The sequence below is a fragment of the Egretta garzetta genome, unplaced genomic scaffold, assembly GCF_000687185.1.
Source record: "Egretta garzetta isolate BGI_Z169 unplaced genomic scaffold, ASM68718v1 scaffold223, whole genome shotgun sequence".
NCBI classification, from domain to species: Eukaryota; Metazoa; Chordata; class Aves; order Pelecaniformes; family Ardeidae; genus Egretta; species Egretta garzetta.
This window is the reverse complement of record NW_009259033.1, coordinates 240,963-261,682: the sequence shown is the minus strand read 5'-3', so window position 1 is coordinate 261,682 and position 20,720 is coordinate 240,963. Positions and strand designations below refer to the sequence as shown.

Here is a 20,720-nt window from a genome sequence, read left to right as displayed (position 1 = left end):
CTTAGTTGTAGCATTAATTCTTGAAATACTTGATAACTGTGATATCGCTCACGTACGTGACGGAGACGGATTATGAAGGTAACCTAAAGGTGCTTATCTCTCCTTGTTCACAACACGCGGAGCAGGATGATGACAATTCTCTTAATGGAGCTGTGAAATAAAAATGGTTCTCCTGCGTCTGTCAGAGGGGGCTGGGGTAGGCAGGAGAAACGGATAGGCTTTTTCTCAAGAAGAATAAATCTCAGAACGTGCCCGAGTTCTGCAAGGAGGAGGTAGTGTATATATCTCCTGCCTAGAGGAAGAAAAGGTGCTAAGCACTATTTATGGTCACGGTGTATGGGGAAAATGTAATATTAGATAAATGGGATTTGAATTTGCAGGACAAGCAAGGCTACGAGAGCTGGGTTTGGTATGAGCAAAATGGTTGAAAGAACAGGCAAACTTCCAAAGCGTGTTTCTTCATTTGTGTTACAAAACTTAACGCAATTTTAATGTGTAGCAGAATTTAGAATCATAGAATCACAGAATCGTTGGGGTTGGAAAAGCCCTTTAAGCTCCCCCAGCCCAACCGTTCCCCTACCCCTGCCATCCCACCCCCAAACCCCGGCCCTCCGCACCGCCTCTGCCCCCCCAGGGCTGGGGACTCGACCCCTTCCCTGGGCAGCCCCTTCCAGCCCCTGACAGCCCCAAGGGGAAGGAATTGTTCCCCATGCCCAACCTCACCCTGCCCTGGCACAACTTGAGGCCGCTGCCCCTCGTCCCATCGCCCCTTCCCTGGGAGCAGAGCCCGACCCCCCCGGCTCCCCCCTCCTCTCAGGCAGTTGTAGGGAGCGATGAGGGCTCCCCTCAGCCTCCTCTGCTCCAGGCTGAACCCCCCCAGCTCCCCCAGCCGCTCCCCAGCAGCCTGGGGCTCCAGAACAATTTAGAATTTAGTTTGCATTTGTGTAGCTTTGCTTGCTCTTGTGATCTTCATCTTTCTTTAATCTCTTCTTCTGATTTGCATGCTGATATATGTATTCTCTGCCTCTTAAACAATTGCTTATTCCCTTCTCTGGACTTTTTTTCTTTGGGTTTTTGTGGGTTTTGAAACTGGGTAACATCCATTAGTCTTGATTTTTTAAAGGCTTCTGTTTCTTTCCTGGCATCTCTCCTTCCATTTTCTCTCCTCCTGTGTGTATGGCGAATATCATGTAATAAGGAGGGGAGATATTTACCAGTAATGACGAGCAGGGTGTTATGTAGAGCTCTGGGTCAGTGGATCTGGCCTGCTGAATAATGAGATTGGATGGGTAGATCAAAACATTCCTGAGTCACTAAATTAGAATTGCCGCTCGCAATGGAATCCGGGTGAGCAAACCCCCAGAAAGGCGTGCTGGGGACGGCAGGGAGCGCGCTCCGGAGGGTGCCGTGGTGCGGAATAGCCGGCACGGCTTTCTCCTGTACTTTGATCTTTATAAGAAGTAGTTTCCTCTGGAATTGATTTTGGTCTTGTTCAGTTATTTCCAGCTTTTTGCTGTCAGTGAAACTTTGTGCTGGCATAACTTGAGAGGCTGAAGAAAATCTTGCGCCTTGCATCCATATTAAGATAAAAAAATGACTTTTCTGTAATATTCCGAGTTCTGTGCTTAGCTAGGTATTGTGCGTGTGTGCTATAAAAAATTAAAGACTTCTCTTCTGATGGAGTTTTGACGAAGCTGGAATCTTGTACCTGAACTATTTGAAGCTTCTATGCCCACGTCATCGTATTTCCATTCACTTCATTACCTGCCAAATGCTGACTTTATCAGGATAGCTCACTTTATGAAAGGCAAGCAAGTATAATCAAATCTCCGAAGTACATTTGGGCTTTGCTTTCTTCCCCTGTTTCACTCACAGGTTTCCAGCTCTGTGCAGCCATAAACTGAGCATCCTGTAGCCATGTTTCACTTTGACTGTCAACAGTTCTGAAGCTTAGGGTGGGGGGGGGGGGGGGGGGGAAGTCACTGTGCATCTGCTAGCTAGAGATTGAAAGAGAAGATGTGCAATGACTAGAGGCAAAGCTGGTGGACTCGTCCATCTGAACACCTCTGTTCTAGCCCCAGACTCCTGAGAGCCTGGGCCACCGTTCTGGTCGCTAAACCCGCAGCTTTCCATAGATCCCTTACAAAATGTTATGTTGTTGATTACCTTGTAATGAAGGAAGCGGTGGGCAGGAAACTTGGAAGCTTTTATAGGTTCACAAAATAGGATGTTCTTCATCTGAGAGGTGGTCCGCCCTTTAATACTGCTCAAGGTGAAGGTGAACGTTTAAATTCTGCCTGTAGCTTGTGCACTCCCTGCCTTTCATTTTTCAGGAAGCCTTGACGGTGTCTGTCAAATGAGCTATGGACCCATCAGCAGTCAGCCGATTGTTTAGCTGTTGGTGGGTTCGTTTGTACTCATTTATGGATATGCTGCTAAGATCAGGCAGCTTCTTACAAATTACATAAACCAAATTCTGTGGTCAGTAATGCCACCAGCTTGCTGGGTGTATTCCCAACATCCCTGATTGCCACACCAAAGCCTTCAAGTCTGCGAAAGGCATACTTTTTAATTGAACGGGGAGTTTATTTCTCAAGTGCATTCAGAGCTTGTTCTCCGGAATCTGTTGAAAGGGTTTGGGTGATAATTAAGCGATGAATGGCTGGGTGAAGGCTGCTCTGAAGTCCCACTGATGAAGTTTATTGTTCGTTAATCTAATGCATAAGTGACTTTGTGATTAATGACATGAATTAGATGTAGCCTGTATCTGCTTAATCAGAAAGATATTTTAATCTGTTGCAATGATTTTTTTTTCCCTTAAATTTTTCCATAGCATCATCTAGCACTCCCTAGGTTCCTCTTGCCCATTCATTCTCTTATTTTCTCGTGACGGTGATCTGGAGCGATCCAACTTCACTGTGACACCTGAAAGACGGGGTTTGTGTTGCTGGATCATCTTGGGTTCTCTTCCTCCTTGTACCCCATCGTGAGACTTGTTTCTTCTTCGGGTTATCTGCCTCAGGACGAGGGAGGGTGAATAGGATAAAACTGAGGTTTTCTTGATTGGAAATTCATCCTGGCAAAAGGAGCTGGTGTTGCTCCACAGTTTAAGCACGTGCATTGATTTTGATGCCAGGTAGAGCGGCATTAGAAACGGCGTCGCCGCATTCAGCTACTCCCTGCACTTCCACGTCTCCTTCATCTCGGTGGCAGCGCCGTTAATAACTTGTGACGAAAGGTGCTGGGCAGACAATACTGTTCTTCTATTGAAATTCTAAAAAAATGACGTTTATTTGTCATGAACGCCACTAAACCTCTCTGGGCTGCCGCAGAGTCGTGCTGGGCTGCGGTTCGCCTTGCCCTGCGCCCGGGCTGCTCCCTCGCAGGGCGGCAGACCCGGCTGCCTGCCCGCTTCTCGTGTGCCGGAGCTCGTCGTCTGCTGGATAAGCTAAGCTTCTTTAGCAGGCTCCCTCTAACAGCATTACAGATTATCGAGACTTGAAAAACACACTTTGCTTGTTTTAAGCACAGATATTTCACAAATGCCTAAGTTGAAAAAGTCCGAAGAAGCAGATAATGGTCACTGGAGTTTCTGTGCGACTGGTATCTTTATTCCAGATAAGCGCGTGTCCTTCACGTGGTAAAAGGCTTGGGGAAAGAGGCTGAAGCTACAGATAAAAGCACAGAGCCCTTGAATCTATACTTTAAAACACTTGTAACTTACTTCGACAGCTAATCAATTCTAAAGATAAGTATTTACATTCTGGAGACTTGCTGTACTATAAAATATTTTGGACGGTAAAACCACTTGTGTTTTATTCTGGACTTTCACATCAGGGCGGCATTTGAGTGAAAGCATAATAAAAATGCTTAAATGCCACCTTTAAAATGTCTTCTCTGATGCCAGCCGATGGGTTCGTAGGAAGGTGCGTGGCTGTTAAACGCACCCGGACCGCAGCGTGCCCCCGCGTTCCCGGTGGCTTCAACACTTACCTGCTTGAAGTGAAAATTCTGTATAAGTATAGAAGGTTACATCTTTTTTTATTTCACTTGCGTCGTTAGAATGTTACAAAAGATGCTTCAAATAAAATAATGTGATTATAATTTTTGCAGTGAGCCCTCAATGTAAGAGTTAGCGAACAATTGATTTGCTTTTGTTTTGTCTTTAGGAGATTCAGTTTTAGAGGTGTGTGGAGGCTGTTACCACTTACCCTTAGAATATTCGAACTAGACACCAGGTAAGTACAGAATTTTTTGGTTTCTTGTAGCTACTCATTTACATGCAAAATAATGCTGGGGAAACAAAGTTCAAAGTTTCTTACAGAAATCTCTCAATACCTCATGAAGCCAAGCTTCCAACACCTTGTATTTTTCTTGATAATCCAAACCTGTATGTTTCTCTCCTCTCCCCTTTAAAAATGATATTTTTTCACCCCCAGAAAATACCAGATTGTGAGAACTACTCTAAACGAATGTGAGACAGATGGACAGGATGCGGAGGCCAGTGGTGCTGTTTAGTTTTTGTGATAAATCAATATTTACTAAAGTGTTTTCTGGCTTGGTGTTTTTATTTAGGCTTTTACTTAGTAAATACTGGTTGAGATAGAATAATTTAGTTTAAGGTTAACATCTGTAGTTAATTTTCTGCACTGGAAATCTTTGCTAGTAATCTTAAATCTAACTGACACTGTATTTTACCGCGTAGTCAGTAACCAGAAATGCTTTGTGGAACACAAATCTTTCCTAAAATACTCTAGTGCTTCCTAAAGTTGTGTAATAAAGCATCCACTAGACAGATTTTTTTGGTAAGAGCTGGCAAAACATCATTTCCAAGCCAGACTCTTTAATCGTCTGTTAATATGCTCTTACAACTGTAATTGCAGCGGGCTTGACAACGTTACCGACAGTTTGCGTTGACGACGCTCGCGGGGTTGGTGCCTCGGCGGTGTTGGGCCGTGCTGGGGCAGCAGCCTCGCCTCTGCTTCTCCTCTCCACTGCTTCCAGCACGGCTTTGAGTTTGTCCTTCTCATTCCTCTCGTTTCTTATTTGTCCCTTTGGGGGATTTCTCTGTTCTCTGTGTTACTGGTGATGCCTGGGAAGACTGGGAAGCTGTTTTGTTCTTGTTGCAACCAAAGCCCTTTGCAAACGTGCAGTTTGGGTAGAGAGTATTCATTAAAGGTTAGTGACCTTCCATTACCCGATGCCTAGTGGGTAAGTATCACTTACCATGTCAGGAGGTGATGGATTTTGTCCGTTACGGTGGGATTTCACTTTTTGGAACAACTGTGGACAGCCAGATTCCCTACCTTGAAGACAGACACTTCACTAAAATTGTTGTGAAGAGCACGCATTTAAAGGTCTGTGCACTGGCGTGTGCATTCTTGCTATGATTTTTTTTTTCCCTTCTTTTTTCAGTAACTTAAGCTTACAAATATACAGGTATTAAGAAAGTTAAAAATCTGGTGAAGACTATACCCCGACGTCGTGCTGTAGCAGTATTTTTAAAGTTAACACCGCTTGGTTTCCTCTGCCCCTGCTGCACAGCCACAACCCCTTTCAAAAGCCATCTTTCCTCCCGTGAGGAAATTCAAGGGAGCGGCTGCGTGGTGAGTGCTGTTGGGAGCATCTGCTCCCCGCGTGAGCCGTGCCATGCACGTTTTCTTGGAAAAGTTGATCCCCTCTCGCTGCCTCTTTCCAGTTAAATTCTTCGCGGCGTCTTGCGGCGGGGTCAGGTGAAGTTTTACTCCTCCCTCCCTGCTTCTGGCCACCGGATCTGCTGTCACCCTTTTTGGTGCTGGCATTCATGGGGATGTTCTGAGAGTATTAAATTCCCTAAGCTGGCAGAGAACTATTCATTTTCCTTGGCTGTAATAATAGTTTGCCATTTCAGTGAGATAAATACAACTTACAAAAGGCTCGGCAGACCTGGCAGAAAATAAAATATCCCTGGTTTCATGAAACTTGCTAGGATTCTTTTGGGAAGCTAGAAAGAACACGAGCCATTCTAAGGTTCAATTTACCATTCATGTATTTAAAATGGTACGGCTGGCTTCCACATATTAACCCATCGGGTTTAATCTAAGGCTTTTTGGTAAGGTGGTACCAATTATACCAACCTGGTCATGCTGAAACCAGTTGTATTTTCTGGTAAAGCTGACTACTGCAGGATATTCTGGTACGGGGATGGTTAAAAACCGTGCTGTTTAATCCAGGGGATTACCTTTCTTCAGAGCCTTCTGAGAGAAACCTCTTCAGGGCATCCTGCTCGGTTCGAACACGTGGCAGATGGCTTGTTGCTGCTGAATACACCACTTTTTAAAACTACAGAGCAGCTTTCAGTGCTGTGAATTAGAGCCACTTGTAACAACAGTAGGACAGATAATATCCCGGTTTATGAAGGACTCTGAACTTAAATAACTTGCACCTTCATTGTCTGTTTCGTATTTAAAAAGCCAGGGGTTGCGTTCCTAGTAATAATTCTCTTCTCTTCCCTTAACCCCCAAGCTTCCCAGATGAATTCCCATTACCACCTTGTCCTCTGCTCTTCTGCCAAGGCCAACGTGTCCATTTCATAGCAGTTTTGGAAAACAGACACCCCATTGCACCAGACTCCAGATACCCTGAACTGTTCAGATTGAAGCGATTAAAGATTTCGGCAGTGTGGAATTTCATTCCTACGCCTGTCCTTATTCTTGACAGGCAGCCTGATAGACATCGCCTGGATCAAATTGGGTTCATTTTTATTAAACAAATTGGCCCTAATTTAATGGTGGAGATTTTATTAAGCAGAACATCGTGTATACCTGTGATCTGCAGCGTCTGTGCACCGACCATCTGTGTTGGATTGAGTTTAAAAGCAAGCTCGTTACGCCTAAGTGGAGCTGCAGACTTTAAACAGCGCAGAGGTTCGGAATGCCCTCGCAGCTCCAGTGTCAAGCAATACCTTTGGTAAATTAACACGTGCAGTCTCAACCAGGGTGCTGGGTTTTTCCCCCCACCCCGACTTCAGCTGAATCCCACAGGTCCCTGGCAGAGAGCAGCAGTGGTCGATGCGCTCCCTTGGCTGGTGGCCGGCGCGGTAGGGCTGCAGGAGAGCGTCCTAGGGAGGGCTGCGAGGAAGCGGTGGCGGTCGGAGAGCGGGAGAAGCCGCGCGGGGAGCCAGGGCAGCGGTCGGAGCAGGCCTGTGCGATTAGCTAGATTACCAGATAGACGTCAGGATCATCGGTCTTTGACCTCGGCGGTGGGACCGCTCGGGTGGAGGGGGCTGGGAGCTCTGCGGCCAGATTGACCCGTAGCTGCGGATGAGGAAGGGCCTCTGCGTGGAGGGTTGTGCCTGGATGTGGGATTTCTTTCCTGATTTTTTTTTTTTTTTTTTCCCTTTCACTGAATCAGATCGTGTCCAGATAAGTGAGTCAGTTGTACTGTGGCTTGCAGCACTCAGTAATTTTCCTGTCATGCAGAAACCTTTTGGTAGCTGAACAGTATCCTTCAAAAGAAAATAAAATATTTTCTCTCCCTACCCACGCTTTCACCTTCCAGATTTGTAGTTTGAACTCTTAGCCAAAGCATTAGGGTTCAGACCTTTTATTAATAATAATTTATAGCTTCTTTATTAGGTAGCCTTTAAACTTACCAGAGCTGCCAATGACAACTTGGGAATTCTCATCTAATTTCCTTCTAGTTTAGCCGGTGTATTCCGGTCAAAGAAACCGGACGTAGTGCCCAGCGTTAAACTGATCTCGCGTTGGAGAGGCTGAATGCAGACGGGCAGGTAACGGTGGGCTCGGAGATGACCGAGAAAGCCATAATGTCTGTATCCGTGTCCTTGCCACCTGGTCATGCTTGTACAGGCGTGACCATACCCATGTGTTGGTACCAGCGGAACTGTGGGTTTTGTGAAGCGTATCGACGCTATGAGCTCATACCAAGAACAAGGCAGTGCAAGATGCGATGTCTGAGAGTATTCCTTTCGGGTAGCCTTTTAAAAGCTGAAGTTATTAACTTTGTTATGTAAGATAAAGGGTTAAATTGGAAAAGTCTGGTGCTTTAAATATCTTTTTCAAAGACTGCGTAATCTGGTGTAGGCTAACTGTAATGACATAATCCAAAAATAGCCAATAGTCTCCTCTTCGATGCTCATCCTTGCTGCAGTTCTTGCAGATAAAGAACAGCAAATGCTAATCTCCTCAGGATGTTGCAGGGCATAACCATATCTGTCCGTGGCGTGGCACGGGGTCTTCCACATCTGAATTCAGAGCAGGAGGTTAATTCATGTTCAAGTAGCATGATTTTAACTGTAACACACGTGAAATGTTTGATCCGTGACTTTTAAGTTATGAGAGGGGGCATCTCCTCCTCTCTTAAGTGGGCAGGATTCCCTCTTCCGTAGCACGGACCTAGTCAAATGGATTTTTGTCTAAGGGGCTCTGCTCGACCTGGTGCCGGTGATGAGATGGGAGGTTTTGGAGGGTGCAGGGAGGTTTTCTTTTTTTTTTTTAATGTAACAGAACATGTGCAACTGAAAATACAAATGAAATCGCTTACCCCTATGCAAGGGTGGTGCAAAAAGACAGCCTCAATGTCATAGCAACCTATCTTTATAGGTATTCTCACCAATCAGTTATCTAATATTAAGACTAAGGGAGAAGATGAAGTAGCTTTAGGGATATGTATGTAGTACGTACCCATAGCTATACCTCAGCTGTGGAGCTGGGGTCTTTGAAGGAAGAGCTGAGTGTACACAGTAGTGATTGTAGGGTGCCTGGCGGTGTGCTGAAAATGTAATAGTTATTCTCGCTGATAATTCACTGAGTTCTGTAACTTTCTAACTTCCGCGTACCTTAAGAGCCTTTTCAAAGCACATTTAAACCTTGTAAAAGATGAATTTTCACATGGGAACTCTGGTTTCAGGGCTGCTGTTATTAATGAGGTCCGAGTTCTTCTTTGTTTAAGCCTGTCTTCATCTCTTTTTTTTTTTTTTTTTTTTTTTTGGCAGGGGCTGGTTCTCTCTTCAGGTTAGTTCGAGATGGCGGACCAGAGGCAACGTTCGCTCTCTACCTCTGGAGAGTCGTTGTACCACGTGCTGGGGTTAGACAAGAATGCCACTTCAGATGATATCAAAAAGTCATACAGGTAAAGGTTCGAGTTTTACACCTGTTGCCCAATAGCACAAATAGTTTTAATTAACAGAAGGCATATTTATCTATCGGCTCGAGTTGGTTTATTTAAACCTTTTGCATAAAAAAACCCCAAAACCACATAAGAAAACCAGGTGAACACACAGTTGCTTCTTGCAAAAATTGGTGTAAAAACCTGCCTAGGCTTTGTATCTAAGTGCTGCTAAATTTTTACATCTCATCTCTAGGAAGTTAAATTCTCAAATATGCAGTAGCATTCTGGAAGGTCTTGAAAGTTGAACAGTTTTAAGACAGTGTGATCAGGGTTAAATTCATGTTACAGAGCCTTGTGTCTGGCTTACAGAGACTACAGATGTGCAGTATTGCCCTGTTGTCCATCATTGCCAGTTCTGGCACAGTGAGGTATAGATTAAAGATGCAAATAAGGAGGAAAACTGAATATGAACAGTGACTTTTTTCTAAAAAAAAATTCAAAATTTCTTATTCTATGTGGAATTACTATTTTTAAAAGATCCTTTTTTACTTTATTTCATTTCCTAGAGTTAGACACGTGAAACAGCTTCACATTGACCAAATACAACCAACCAACCAAAAAAAAAAGTCCTGTAACATCCTCCCTTTCCACATTCCCCCGAAATCTGCTTAACTGCAATTGCTTCTTCCCCTTAAGCAGGAGCTACGGTCTTGGAGACTATTTGACAAGTGGCAATGTATTTAACGTTACGCTAGGGGTCAGTAGTCATCTTTGCTTGAGGATGCTCCTTTTGGAAGTTGTTTTCTTTTAGTCTTGAACATTTGCCAAAACTTTTTCCCTTTCAGAGTTACATTTTAATACTGATGGCAACGATGTGGTGAAGGCTATGAAGAAACCGGGTCCACAGATTCTCAAAAATTAGTTGTGTCTTCCAGTTAAAGATTTTAGGAAGTTTGAATCTGTAATCTTCAAGCCTTAGCGACTGAAAAATAATTTTACCTTGCTGGGGCAAAACCAGCAATGTTTTTTTCCTTTGGAAGGGTGGCCCAGGTAGATCCTGGGGTGCAATGTAGTTGCTTCATGCTTACCTGAACCTTCATCTAATCCTGTTTCCTCTGCTGCTCTTTTACAAAAGGAGGACTGACCCCTCTTGTTGAACGCCCTTGGCTGGCCTGTGAGCTATGGGGTTTGTGTACCTGTAGGAAATGAAAGATATTTATCTATTGCAACCCAATAGTAGGGCTATAGCCCTTTCCAGGTTTATATAACGTCCCTCTAATTAGAAAAGCTGTGATTCTTCCAGTCCTCTCTGATGCTAGGGCATTAGCGGCAACCCTGGACGCTCTTTACACCAGCAGCATCATTTACAGTTTGAGTATTTCAAATGCACACTTGATTTATTGTTTGAACACTGTGATACCCTTGCATGCATGTCCAAATGTGTGCTGGCACAAATATTTATTGCATGTTTGTCTAAATATTTCCTCGCTGCAAAGTTGCCGTGTAAACATCTGCAGGTTTCTGGTGTATTTCTCAAATACGGGACTTTGCGGTAGCTTTCTGTAGGAGGACAAATGCCTTCTTTGGTGGAGGAGAACCGTTAGCATAGAGTTGAGTATCCTCTTTCTACTTGGGAGCACAAATGGCTCAAGCAGCAAACTAGCATGTTTTCTGTTCGTAAGGAGGCATTTGGCCAGTTATTTTTACCGATTTCTATAAATAGCCTGGCCCATGTCAAAACTAGCAAATTTATCTGATTATCTGATTATTCTTTTGTGTTTGTGCTATGTTCAGAGACCTCTGGGGACTGTAAACTCCTGTCATTTAGTTGTGAGAGATCTAGCATGATTAGGGGAGGTACGTTGTGATTTCCTGATATCTCGAAACTCTGAAGCTTTTTCTGTTCTCGCAAGCCTTGAACTGCAAAGTGCTTTGCTCCTGCACAGGAATTGGTGAATTAACCACAAGTGATTGTCTGTTCTATTTCTGTGTTCAGACACTGCAGATTAGCTGTGGCAGCTTGCTTTTATTTGTTCTTTGGTACTGCATCTTAGACTCGTGGTGTGTCTTTTTTCTGTTTGCTTGCTCTTTGCTTTAGCAGGAGCACAGCTTACCGGTGGAAGTTGCTGGAGCGGAGGGGTAAAGGCGAGTACTAATTTTCTTCAACATCTTTCTCTATTTCCATTGGATTTCTGAGGGTCAAATCCAGCAGTCTGAAATCAGTCCTGTGAACTAAGCTAGACAGTGCTGTAGCCTTTTTTTTCCCTTCATCTAAGGAAGAATCATCAGGGAAGTTGAATCACAGATGAAGGAAACCAACTGGAACTTGAAAGTCTCCCTTGAGTGACAAACTGTGGAATTAAAAAAAAAATAAAAAAAATCAAAAAAAATCAAAAAACAGGAACCCAAATTCCATATTTTAATCTATAATGATTTTTTTTTTCCTTTCTGCAGGAAACTTGCATTGAAATATCATCCTGATAAAAACCCTGATAATCCAGAGGCAGCGGAAAAATTTAAAGAGATCAATAATGCACACGCAATATTGACCGATGCCACAAAGCGAAACATTTATGATAAGTACGGTTCTCTGGGTCTGTACGTAGCAGAACAGTTTGGTGAAGAAAATGTGAACACGTACTTCGTGCTATCCAGCTGGTGGGCAAAGGTAAATGAAAATGCAAAGCGAAGTTACTCTGGATTGGTGTTTAAAACTCTTGAAGAGCTCCATTTGATAATTGTGCTTGGGTTTACTTTTGGAAATTGCTGAATTTCTGACACCTGGTAATTAACCTTCTCTTACTGTGTTGCAGTCCCTAGCTCAGAAGTATTTTTCTGTTATCTTTCAGTGATACGGGCCTAATAAGCAAGATGTTACTAAGAGAAGCTTGGACCCTTCCAGTGGGTTTGGGGGGGTATTCTCTTTGGTACCATCTACTAAAGGATTTTGCAAAATGAGTCCTGGCTGTGAGCTTGAGCTCCCACAGGAGATCCTGCTTACAAACTTCCTCAGAGGCTTCCCTGAACAAATGTCACTTCTTCAGCTCCTCTCTGATTTGAGAGACTCCAGGTTACTTGTGCACTTGCCCGTCCTTGCTTCTCGTGCAGCAGCGAGAGTACCACCAGGGTATCAAAGTTACGCTGCAAGCTCAGGTTTCCTCGCAAAAAGCCATCTGAAAGTATTGCGTGCATGCAGGAGATGTAACGATTATTGTACGGATGCCTTCTTGGAGTCTCCTGCCAGTACCTAGGAATTACTGTATTTGACTAGACTCAAATTATTTGGAAGCGTAATGTGCTTCTGTCTTTTTAAGTAATACTTTTTGAAATCGCCCCATTTACTCAAAAGCACAGACCCTGTATACGTTGCACATTACACATTTCTCATACTGAAATTGTCTGGGCTCTTGCATTTCCGAGTTCATGTGATTGCAGTTTGCTTTCACAGAAGGTAATAAGTGAAAGACAGTGTGACTATGAAACCAAAGTATGAAACCAGAACTGCACCAACGGACTTACTTAGCGACATGGTGTTCTTCAGAGTGCTTTATGGCTGATTAAAACCTTGTCCTAGTCTTGGCATTTCATGTCATGGGTTCATTTTTCTACCCTTTGCCAGCATTGTCTTCATCTCTCGATTCCCCTGCAGTAAGAGAATAGTTCTATCGCCGTGCCCATTTGCTATTTTTAAAATTATTTTTTTCAAACAGTTACACAGTGGGCTATATGAAAATTTTAATTTTGCCCGTGGTCACTGTGCTAAGCAGCTGGCAGGCTCAGCTAGCTTTGCGTTGCCTTGCTCATGTACCGGTAGTGTCTAACCTTGGCGCCCCAAATCTCGGTACGGTGAGCTTTGCAGCCATGCCTACAGCCTAGGCAGGTCAAAGTCCCTGCTGTAGGTACATCATGACCTGTGCGTTGGCTACTATCAAGCCTAAACTGTTGTACCTCTGGATTTTAATGTTTGTAGACCTGTATCTTCTTCCAGATGTAGCAGAATAGTCCACGTAAACCTAAATTGTAGGAATTCTTCAAGTAAATCAGGTTGGCGGTATTCACCTCAGTGAGAGGCTGAGAGCCATCGCCAGTTTTGCATGCATTTTTAAATATATCTTGGTGATGAAGTATAGAACTGTAGCCAGTAAGTTCTGTCTCTACATTGCTGTATTTTTTGATCTCTGGTTTCTATATCTGGGTCTCACATAGTCAGTGGTCACGGCATGGTAGGCACGGGTTATGAATATTTCTTTGTCTTCTGTCCTCTGCAGGCCTTGTTTGTGTTCTGTGGGCTCATCACAGGCTGCTATTGCTGCTGCTGTCTGTGCTGCTGCTGTAATTGTTGCTGTGGGAAGTGTAAACCCAAACCTCCCGAAGGTGAAGAGCAGGAATACTACGTCTCGCCAGAGGACTTGGAGGCACAGTTGCAGTCAGACGAAAGGGGTAGGTAAAAACAGGGTGAGATTTCCAGAATGACCCTCACTCTCTGAGCGAGTGCTCAACGTGCTGGTTAAGGAGCAGCGCTTGCTTTGCAGAGACCAGCCCAGGTCTTGGATTGTAGATGATGGTGAGGGAATACTTCAGGCGCAAGAGTTATGTGGGTAACGTTAACACTGGAGATGAGAGTTGCTGAAAACTCGTGGAGGGTCTTCATCGAAGTTGGGGTCGGCTTCAGAGCCGCAGGTCGCCATCATTTGGCTTCCTTCCCATGTCGCTGGAGTAACGTTACCAGGCAGACACGTGATTCCAGAAAAGGGGCTCTCTTACCCCAAAGGATGGGGGGTGCCAAGGCAGTTTTGTTAACGGCGTCAGGTGTGAAGGAAATGGGACTGCTACCCTAGTAGCTATGCCTCATGCTGTTCGTGAAGATACAACGCTATTTCTGTAGAATTAAGCTGATCATTTAAAAAATTGTAGAGCCTTGGCTGTGCTCCAATCGTGTTTTTAATGGGCATTGCTGAACAGTGGGCGAGGATCAGCTGCTCTTACGTGAAGAGGGAAATAGAATAAGTGTTCCACATGTGGACTTGAGTCGGATGGACTTGAGTTGGATGGTATTGCGTGCAGACTGGAAAACAGGGAGTTACCATCGTGCAGTGTAAAATTGTGTCACCGAAGTGTTGTAGGGAGATGTAACTTATGCCTACCAAAACACGCAACGCTGGGTTTTCCCCCTGGTGTGCTAAGCCTTTTGTCTCGTTTTTCAGAGGCCTCAGACGCACCGATCGTGATACAGCCAGCATCAGCCACAGAGACGACCCAACTCACAGCTGACTCTCACCCCAGCTACCACACCGATGGATTTAATTAAGTTAAGGAAATACTGTAATTAGAATGGATTAAAAAAAAAAACAAAACCATGGCCAACTCAACACTAGAATCATGAACATTAGAAGTAGAGAATGGGGAGGGGGAATAATTCTGCCACAGTGAGAAGGCAGCTTTCCACCTGCCGAAAATATTTTGTAATCCCTTCAGCCTTTTGTCACCTTTCAGTGTCGTATCTTGATGATACGTGAAGTGCTGTAGCATGCAGTATTTAAAGCAGTTTAGCTACGGTCTTATTTGTTTCTGGGTTTTGGGTTTGTTTTTTTTTCCCCCCCTCTGTTATTTTTATAGCATGTATGGAGTTACGTTACATGTCTGTGGTGTGATGTATTGAGTTGTCACGATGTCAGTGTGATGGAGACATTCTGCATTTTAAGCAGTGGTACTGGCCTAAAAATGAGATCTAAAAAGAAAAAGTTTCACAGAAGCCACCATTCTTCCATACAGCTGAGCTGTTGAAGACCCTTAAAAGTTCAGGATTTTCATTTGAGTGCAACAAACCAATTCTTTTATTCCTCCTCCTATTCCTCGTTGTTGTCTAAGCAAGTTTACAAAGCCAAGAACCAAAAAAAAGCCAGTCCTGCAGAGCTGGAATTCTCTTTAATGCTGGTTTTCAGCTTAAATAAATCTACCTTGAAACATAAGAAGGGAGAGTTTCCACTCATTGCACAGCAAATTGATGAACAGCTCTTCAAGTGAAGGGCGCTCTCCAGTGACAGTGTAGCCGCAAGCTGTAGTTTGTCACCAAACCTACTGTGAACGGGCTTGTTTGGTGGTGGCGCTGGGATTGTAACTTCTGGCACAATTCTGGTTTGGTTCGAGTTCAGTTGTTTTCCTGAAATGCTAGAGACCAAATAGTGCAGCTTTTTTTGGATGCATGAGAATCTTAAAGTGAAACTGGCTAATTGGTCTTCACTGAGCCAAGTGGGTAAACGCAGGCAGTAGGCAACAGGATAAATGTTTTAAAAAAAAATAAAATAAAATTGGTTTTTAAAAATTGTTCTAATAATCTGAGGTTCTAATAGACAAATGGGGTTTTACGTGTCTCTCTTGAAAGCTTTGATAATACACTAGCCCTTTAATTTTCTCATGACCATCTTTGTGGAGCACCTAACTGGCTCGGTCAGGACACCGTTGTGTTTCTCTTGTATAATTTGCACATTGTCTTGCATTTAGACTTGTTTACGCCGGTGTTTCTCTTGTCCTCAGAACAGCTATGGGGAGACCATTGAAAGGTTTCCTGTATATTTTGAAACCAAATCATGTTTGAATACCGTTCTAGAAACTGGTTTATTGAGATTTAACTGTTAAAAAAAAAAACCCCGGCGTTTGAGGCAGCTGCTGAATCGCTGGTGTGTTTTGTTGTTAACAATCTTGCTTTGGATGATAACGGATCTAGAACAGCGACCAGAGAGCCAAGGCACTTTGGGCGGTGAATTACAGCCTCTTTAATTTTGATCTTTGTGGTTTCATATCACAATGCCTCTACTGTCCTCTGTATCCCCCGTCTCCCCTTTTCATTTTTCACCTATTTCGGTCGAGAGGCTATTTACAGCCTTCCCCCCGGTGTTTGCTTTGAAGGTCTTTCGTGCTGCTCTGTCACAAGATCCAGGTGTTACTTTTGAACGGGGTGAAGCACTGTAAGAAAACCATCAGAAAACGAAGGTGACTCTCCTGCTGGCGAACCGTTCCGAATATATTTTTCACGTTACCTTTGCATGAGCTGAAAATGATGGAGCACATAAAAAATCGGACGTGAAACCGCGTTAAACGTGCTGGGTAGGAGAAAATGTCCTTAACGCGGGCGCAATGCTGAGCGAGGGATGTTTGCAAAACCAGGCTTCCCTGGAGCTGTTGGCACACGCCCGTGTTTGTGGCTGGCACGTGAGCTGGTTGCAAATAAGCATGCTTGTGATGCCAGGTCAGGCCCCAAAAACTCAATAAGAAACGTTACTTTTGATGAACTGGCTAGGGTTCAGCGGTCGTTCCTTCCTCGTCGATAATCCTTATAGACCTGAAACGTGGTGGTTCACTGGAAGATACTTTTAACTTCTTCTGTCTGGAAAACTCTCTCGGGTGGCCTTGAGGACAGTCGTGTCAGATCTGGCTTGAGGTCCTTATTTAATTAAAGTCTTTGCTTGACCCCTTGGAATGAAAAGTAATTTTTAGGCTTAAAAAAATGTCACATTGGCTGCCCTTGTAGATTCTGCCTAGAGCCCGTTCTCGATGTTGGATTGCACGCTGGGATATGCTTGAATATCTGCATTCCCCTAAAAACTCACTGGTTGAAATTGGCTTTGTCTGTGCAAATTATGTTCTGGGTAAAAAAACCAACCAAACAAAAAAACCCAGGGTTTTTTTGGCTTTGTAAATGAGCGTAGCTGGTCAGGGTGACTGGGCAGAATGAGGCAAAGGCTGTTTCCCTCTTGCTATGGTTTGTCACGCTCCGTGTTCATCTCGGTGGGGAACGCAAAGCCGATTTCGATGTTAATTTGGAATAATTTCTTAACCCCTCTGGGCTACGTCCACTCAACTAGAAAGGCTGGCGGGAGGTTGTGGCTCCGGGGAGGTGAGTAACGCACCTGGAGCTGCTCCGCGGGCTCCGGACGCCGGAACCGAAATCTGGGCAGCAAATGAGGATCGGAGGCGATAGCGTCACCCGTGTTTCGCGCTGCTTGGGAAGAGATGACGCCCGGGATGAATTTGCTGGTTTAGTTCTTCGCTTAGCGAGGCGTGGCTTTGAGAGAGGCTGCTGTCCTTTCAGCTCTGCCCGCGGGTGGTGTGCGAACAGTAAATCAGTCTGTCTGCCGGAACGGGCCGCAATGATGTGCTGGATGCTCCAAGGGAAACTACTCCGAGATCCCAGTTACAGGGAATGATTGGAAAACACAGGTTTAGATGAATATTCACGGGTTTTGAAACTCTTTTAAGCTTGCCCACGTTACTCTGTAACCTCTGAATTTAAGATGCTTGTGTACTAATGTAGTTCTTCTTGAACTATAGAAGAAAGTTGCCTAAACATTGCTGCTTTAAAACAAAACTTGTGTAATTGGAAGATAAGCAGGTTAATGCCCGCCTCGTTTTCTGCTCTCGTAGGTGAGGTACGAGAGTGTCCCGGGCTCTAACGTGGGCTGCACTTCGCAGTGGCCAAGCTGAATCCTAGCAAATGCAAAGTTGTGTTGGAGATAGCGGTGAAAAATCTGGTGCGGAAGATCGCTCAGGAGTTGGGGGCTTGGGCAGATGGAGCCGCAGCCTCCCCGCCGAGCTGCGACAGCGCAGCCTTGCGGGCGCTGCAGCCCCGTACCCCGCTTACGTGCAGGATGTTTCCTTCCAAAATCCAGCCCGAGCACTGTTGATCTCTGTTCAGCCTTTGCCAGAGTTCAAACTTGAGGTTTGATTTTTGGGGGGTTTTGTTGGCTGTTTTGATTTTTTTTTTTTTCTCGTTCTTGCAAGCTGTATCATTTTTTTTTTTACAAGTTGCCCGAGACCTCCGCTTCGGTAGCTTGGCCGCCTCCATCTCGCTCATCCAACAACCTCTTCAGCGCCCATTTTCTTAGCGCTCGTAGCTCCTCCTGACGAGGAGGGGTACCGGGGAGAATCCGATCGGGAGAGCTTCCGCCGGCTGGTGTTAAGGACTTGATTCCTGAGCTGCGTTGCGTGGAGAGCCGCCCATAGCTCCGGGTGAGTAGGGAGAGCGGCTGCCTCGCTGCGGAGAGCGCTCGGGTGCCTGCCCTCCCTCCTGGCCGCCGCCGAGGAGGAGGTGGTGCTGGACCTGCGGCGCCCCGTCCGCCCTGGGGACGGGGGGGGATCCCCAACGCACTGTAGTACAAGTTGCACACTTCACTTGAAGTGAACGAAGGGGCATTGCGCCCGTTAAATGCCAGTTGCATTTTTGTTAGTGATGTCTGTAGGAAACCCTTAAATATTTATCTGTATATAAATTTGTTTCTGTAAACCTCGGTGGCGTCTGGTAGGGTGTAGATTTCTGCCGATTCCACGCAGCGATGTTTTAGAGCCACGATACCTTTTTAGTCTTAATTTTAGATTTGTAATATTTTTTTTTTTTTTAAAACTGCTTTAGATATTAGTGCTCATAGCATTGGGAGAACGTGATGCCCTGCGAGGTTTGGGTGGGCGCAGCCTGCGGGGCTGAACGGAAGCAGCTGCCGAGGAGGAAGGCTCGAGGAGCGCGGTGCCGAGAAGCACCCGGTGCCGCAGGCGGGGGAGTGCAGTTCTCAAGCCCCTTCGTGTCAGCCTATAAACACCACAGGTGTAAGCAGGGCAGGAGCCCGACCGAGAAGATATTCCTGTCCCATCAACAGAGTGTTGTGCGGTGTAGAGGGACACCGGCGTGCTTTTGGGGGGGGGTTACAGCAGAGCATCTGTGCTGTACGTGCTCCGGGAGGAGAGCTGCCCGCTTTTCTCAACTGCTTGGTGCCCTTGGTCTGTCCGGTGCCCTTCGGTGTTCTCCCGATAGTTGAGGAAATGCCTCTGCGCTGCAGGTTTTCCTACCCGGTGCCACTGGATATTGGCGTCATGTTTAACAGGAGACTCTTGCAAGGTGGCCAGGGAGGCTTTTGCAGCCCCCACCTCGTGTTAATAATCCTGGATGCTGTTAAATACGCATTAATCTTCGAGCACTGAAACGTAACCCCCCCCCCAGTACCAAGTGTTCATAGTGTAAGGTCGGTATAAACTTAACACGCTTAATTATTTGATGCCGCTTCTCTGTATTATAGTGGAAATCATCTAGTTCGTAGTGTGTCATTGCACCAACAACTGCTTAACATACCTGGAAAGAAACGTAACCCATAGCTAACGAGGTGGCGGGAGATTTGTCGGTGTTCAAGTCCTGCAAGAGCCGTGGGTGCTTCGTGTCCTGCGCTGGGGGGCTTACGGGCTCTCTGGGACTCGGCGGGGCTGAAACTCCCGTGTCCTGCCCAGAAGACGCTTGCTTTGCGAGAGGAGACCGCGCGAGGGAAGCTGTCCGCCTTTGACGCTCGCACAAGCCAAACTCTCTAAATCTGGAAGACAAACCCTCATTTGGAAATGAGACGCCGACGTTACGTGCCCAGTTCATTTTGTTCAAAGGGTGTAGATGCTGGGAATTTCTGGGGGTTATTTATATATATATATATGTATATGTATAGAGGAAGCTCTTCTATAAAATGGCCATTCCTTCTCGAGTGCTGTCGTCGTCTCCGCTCCCTTTCCCCACAGCCAGCCGGCTGGGCGTGCTCTTGCGGTCTGCGAGCGGTTGCTTGTCATGCCCTTCCAAAAATTTGAACGATTTACTTGAATTCCGCGAGCGACCCCTTGTCCCCAGCCCCTGCGGCCGGAGCTGGGCTCTGCCCGCTCCAGCTTTCCTTTGGAGGAAGGGAAGCCCAGTGATGGCGAGGAGGGCAAGGGGCCGGCTCTGGAGTGACTTGGACTTGTGCGGGCTGGTACGTGGGGTGTTTTCAATGCGGTCGATGCGCTCGTGGCTAGAGGTGTGTCATCGAACCTGTGGGTTTGGGTTGTTTTCCTCAGTGTTCACCACGTTGTACTCTCCAAAGTGGGACTGGGTGAGCTCACGGAGCAAGGCCCAAACGTGCGCCGTAGGCTTTGGATTGCAGCGTCATGTGTGTGTATGTATGTATATATGCACATATGTATATATTTATACAACAGGCGTGCACCTGGTACTTGCTGCTGCTTTTTCTTTGGTGGTAAAAACGTGAAATTTGGCTCAAAGTAACTGCTGTGAGCTCTCAGCCAGGCAAGCGGGAGGTGTGGGTGTCGGGGGTCCAGCACCGCGCTTTCTCCTTCCAGCTGCAGGGAAAACAAAGCCCCAAGCAAACGAGATCCGTCGGGTTACACGGCCGGCTGAGGGGAGCGGTGGAAGGCTCCTGTGTATAAATAAAGGGGTGGCGCAAGCGGGAGAGCTGCGCTGTGTGAAAGGGAAAAGCGTTTTCCTCCTCCCTGGGCCTTCCCTCCTCGCTCCGCGGAGCTTCCGCTTGAACGACGAGGCCTCTTCGCGCGGTCCGCTCTGGCTTCTCCATTCCCCGTGCTTGCAGGTTGGATTCGTAAGGACTCGGGAGTGACTGCAAGGCATAAAACTGAAGCTGGGCGCTGACCTGCGCAAAGGCACGGCCCTCGCGGCCAGCGGACCCGTGGCTGGGGCCCGCGGCTGGCCCTCCTCCGGCCTTTTCCTTCCAGGGGCTGCTGCCTGGCGTGAAAACACCGGGGGTTCCCGCTTCACGGCCGAAACGGGGGGAGAGCGAGGGGATTCCCTTCCCGCTTTC

At 46.0% G+C, this 20,720-nt stretch overlaps 1 protein-coding gene across 4 annotated transcripts in view; it reads left to right on the top strand.

The window, feature by feature from the left end:
* DNAJC5 (DnaJ heat shock protein family (Hsp40) member C5) overlaps nt 1-16,766 on the top strand; it is a 24,958-nt gene extending 8,192 nt beyond the window's left edge. The window contains exons 2-8 of one of the 4 annotated variants that reach the window (XM_035890363.1): nt 4,170-4,238; nt 6,700-6,948; nt 7,393-7,973; nt 8,996-9,132; nt 11,566-11,779; nt 13,380-13,551; nt 14,316-16,766. In XM_035890363.1, coding sequence (XP_035746256.1) covers nt 9,026-9,132; nt 11,566-11,779; nt 13,380-13,551; nt 14,316-14,419 — 597 coding nt within the window. In that variant the 5' untranslated portion in view covers nt 4,170-4,238; nt 6,700-6,948; nt 7,393-7,973; nt 8,996-9,025 and the 3' untranslated portion in view covers nt 14,420-16,766. The other 3 variants (XM_035890362.1, XM_009634783.2, XM_035890364.1) reach the window with 3 other exon arrangements.
* Nucleotides 16,767-20,720: the final 3,954 nt, after the last annotated feature.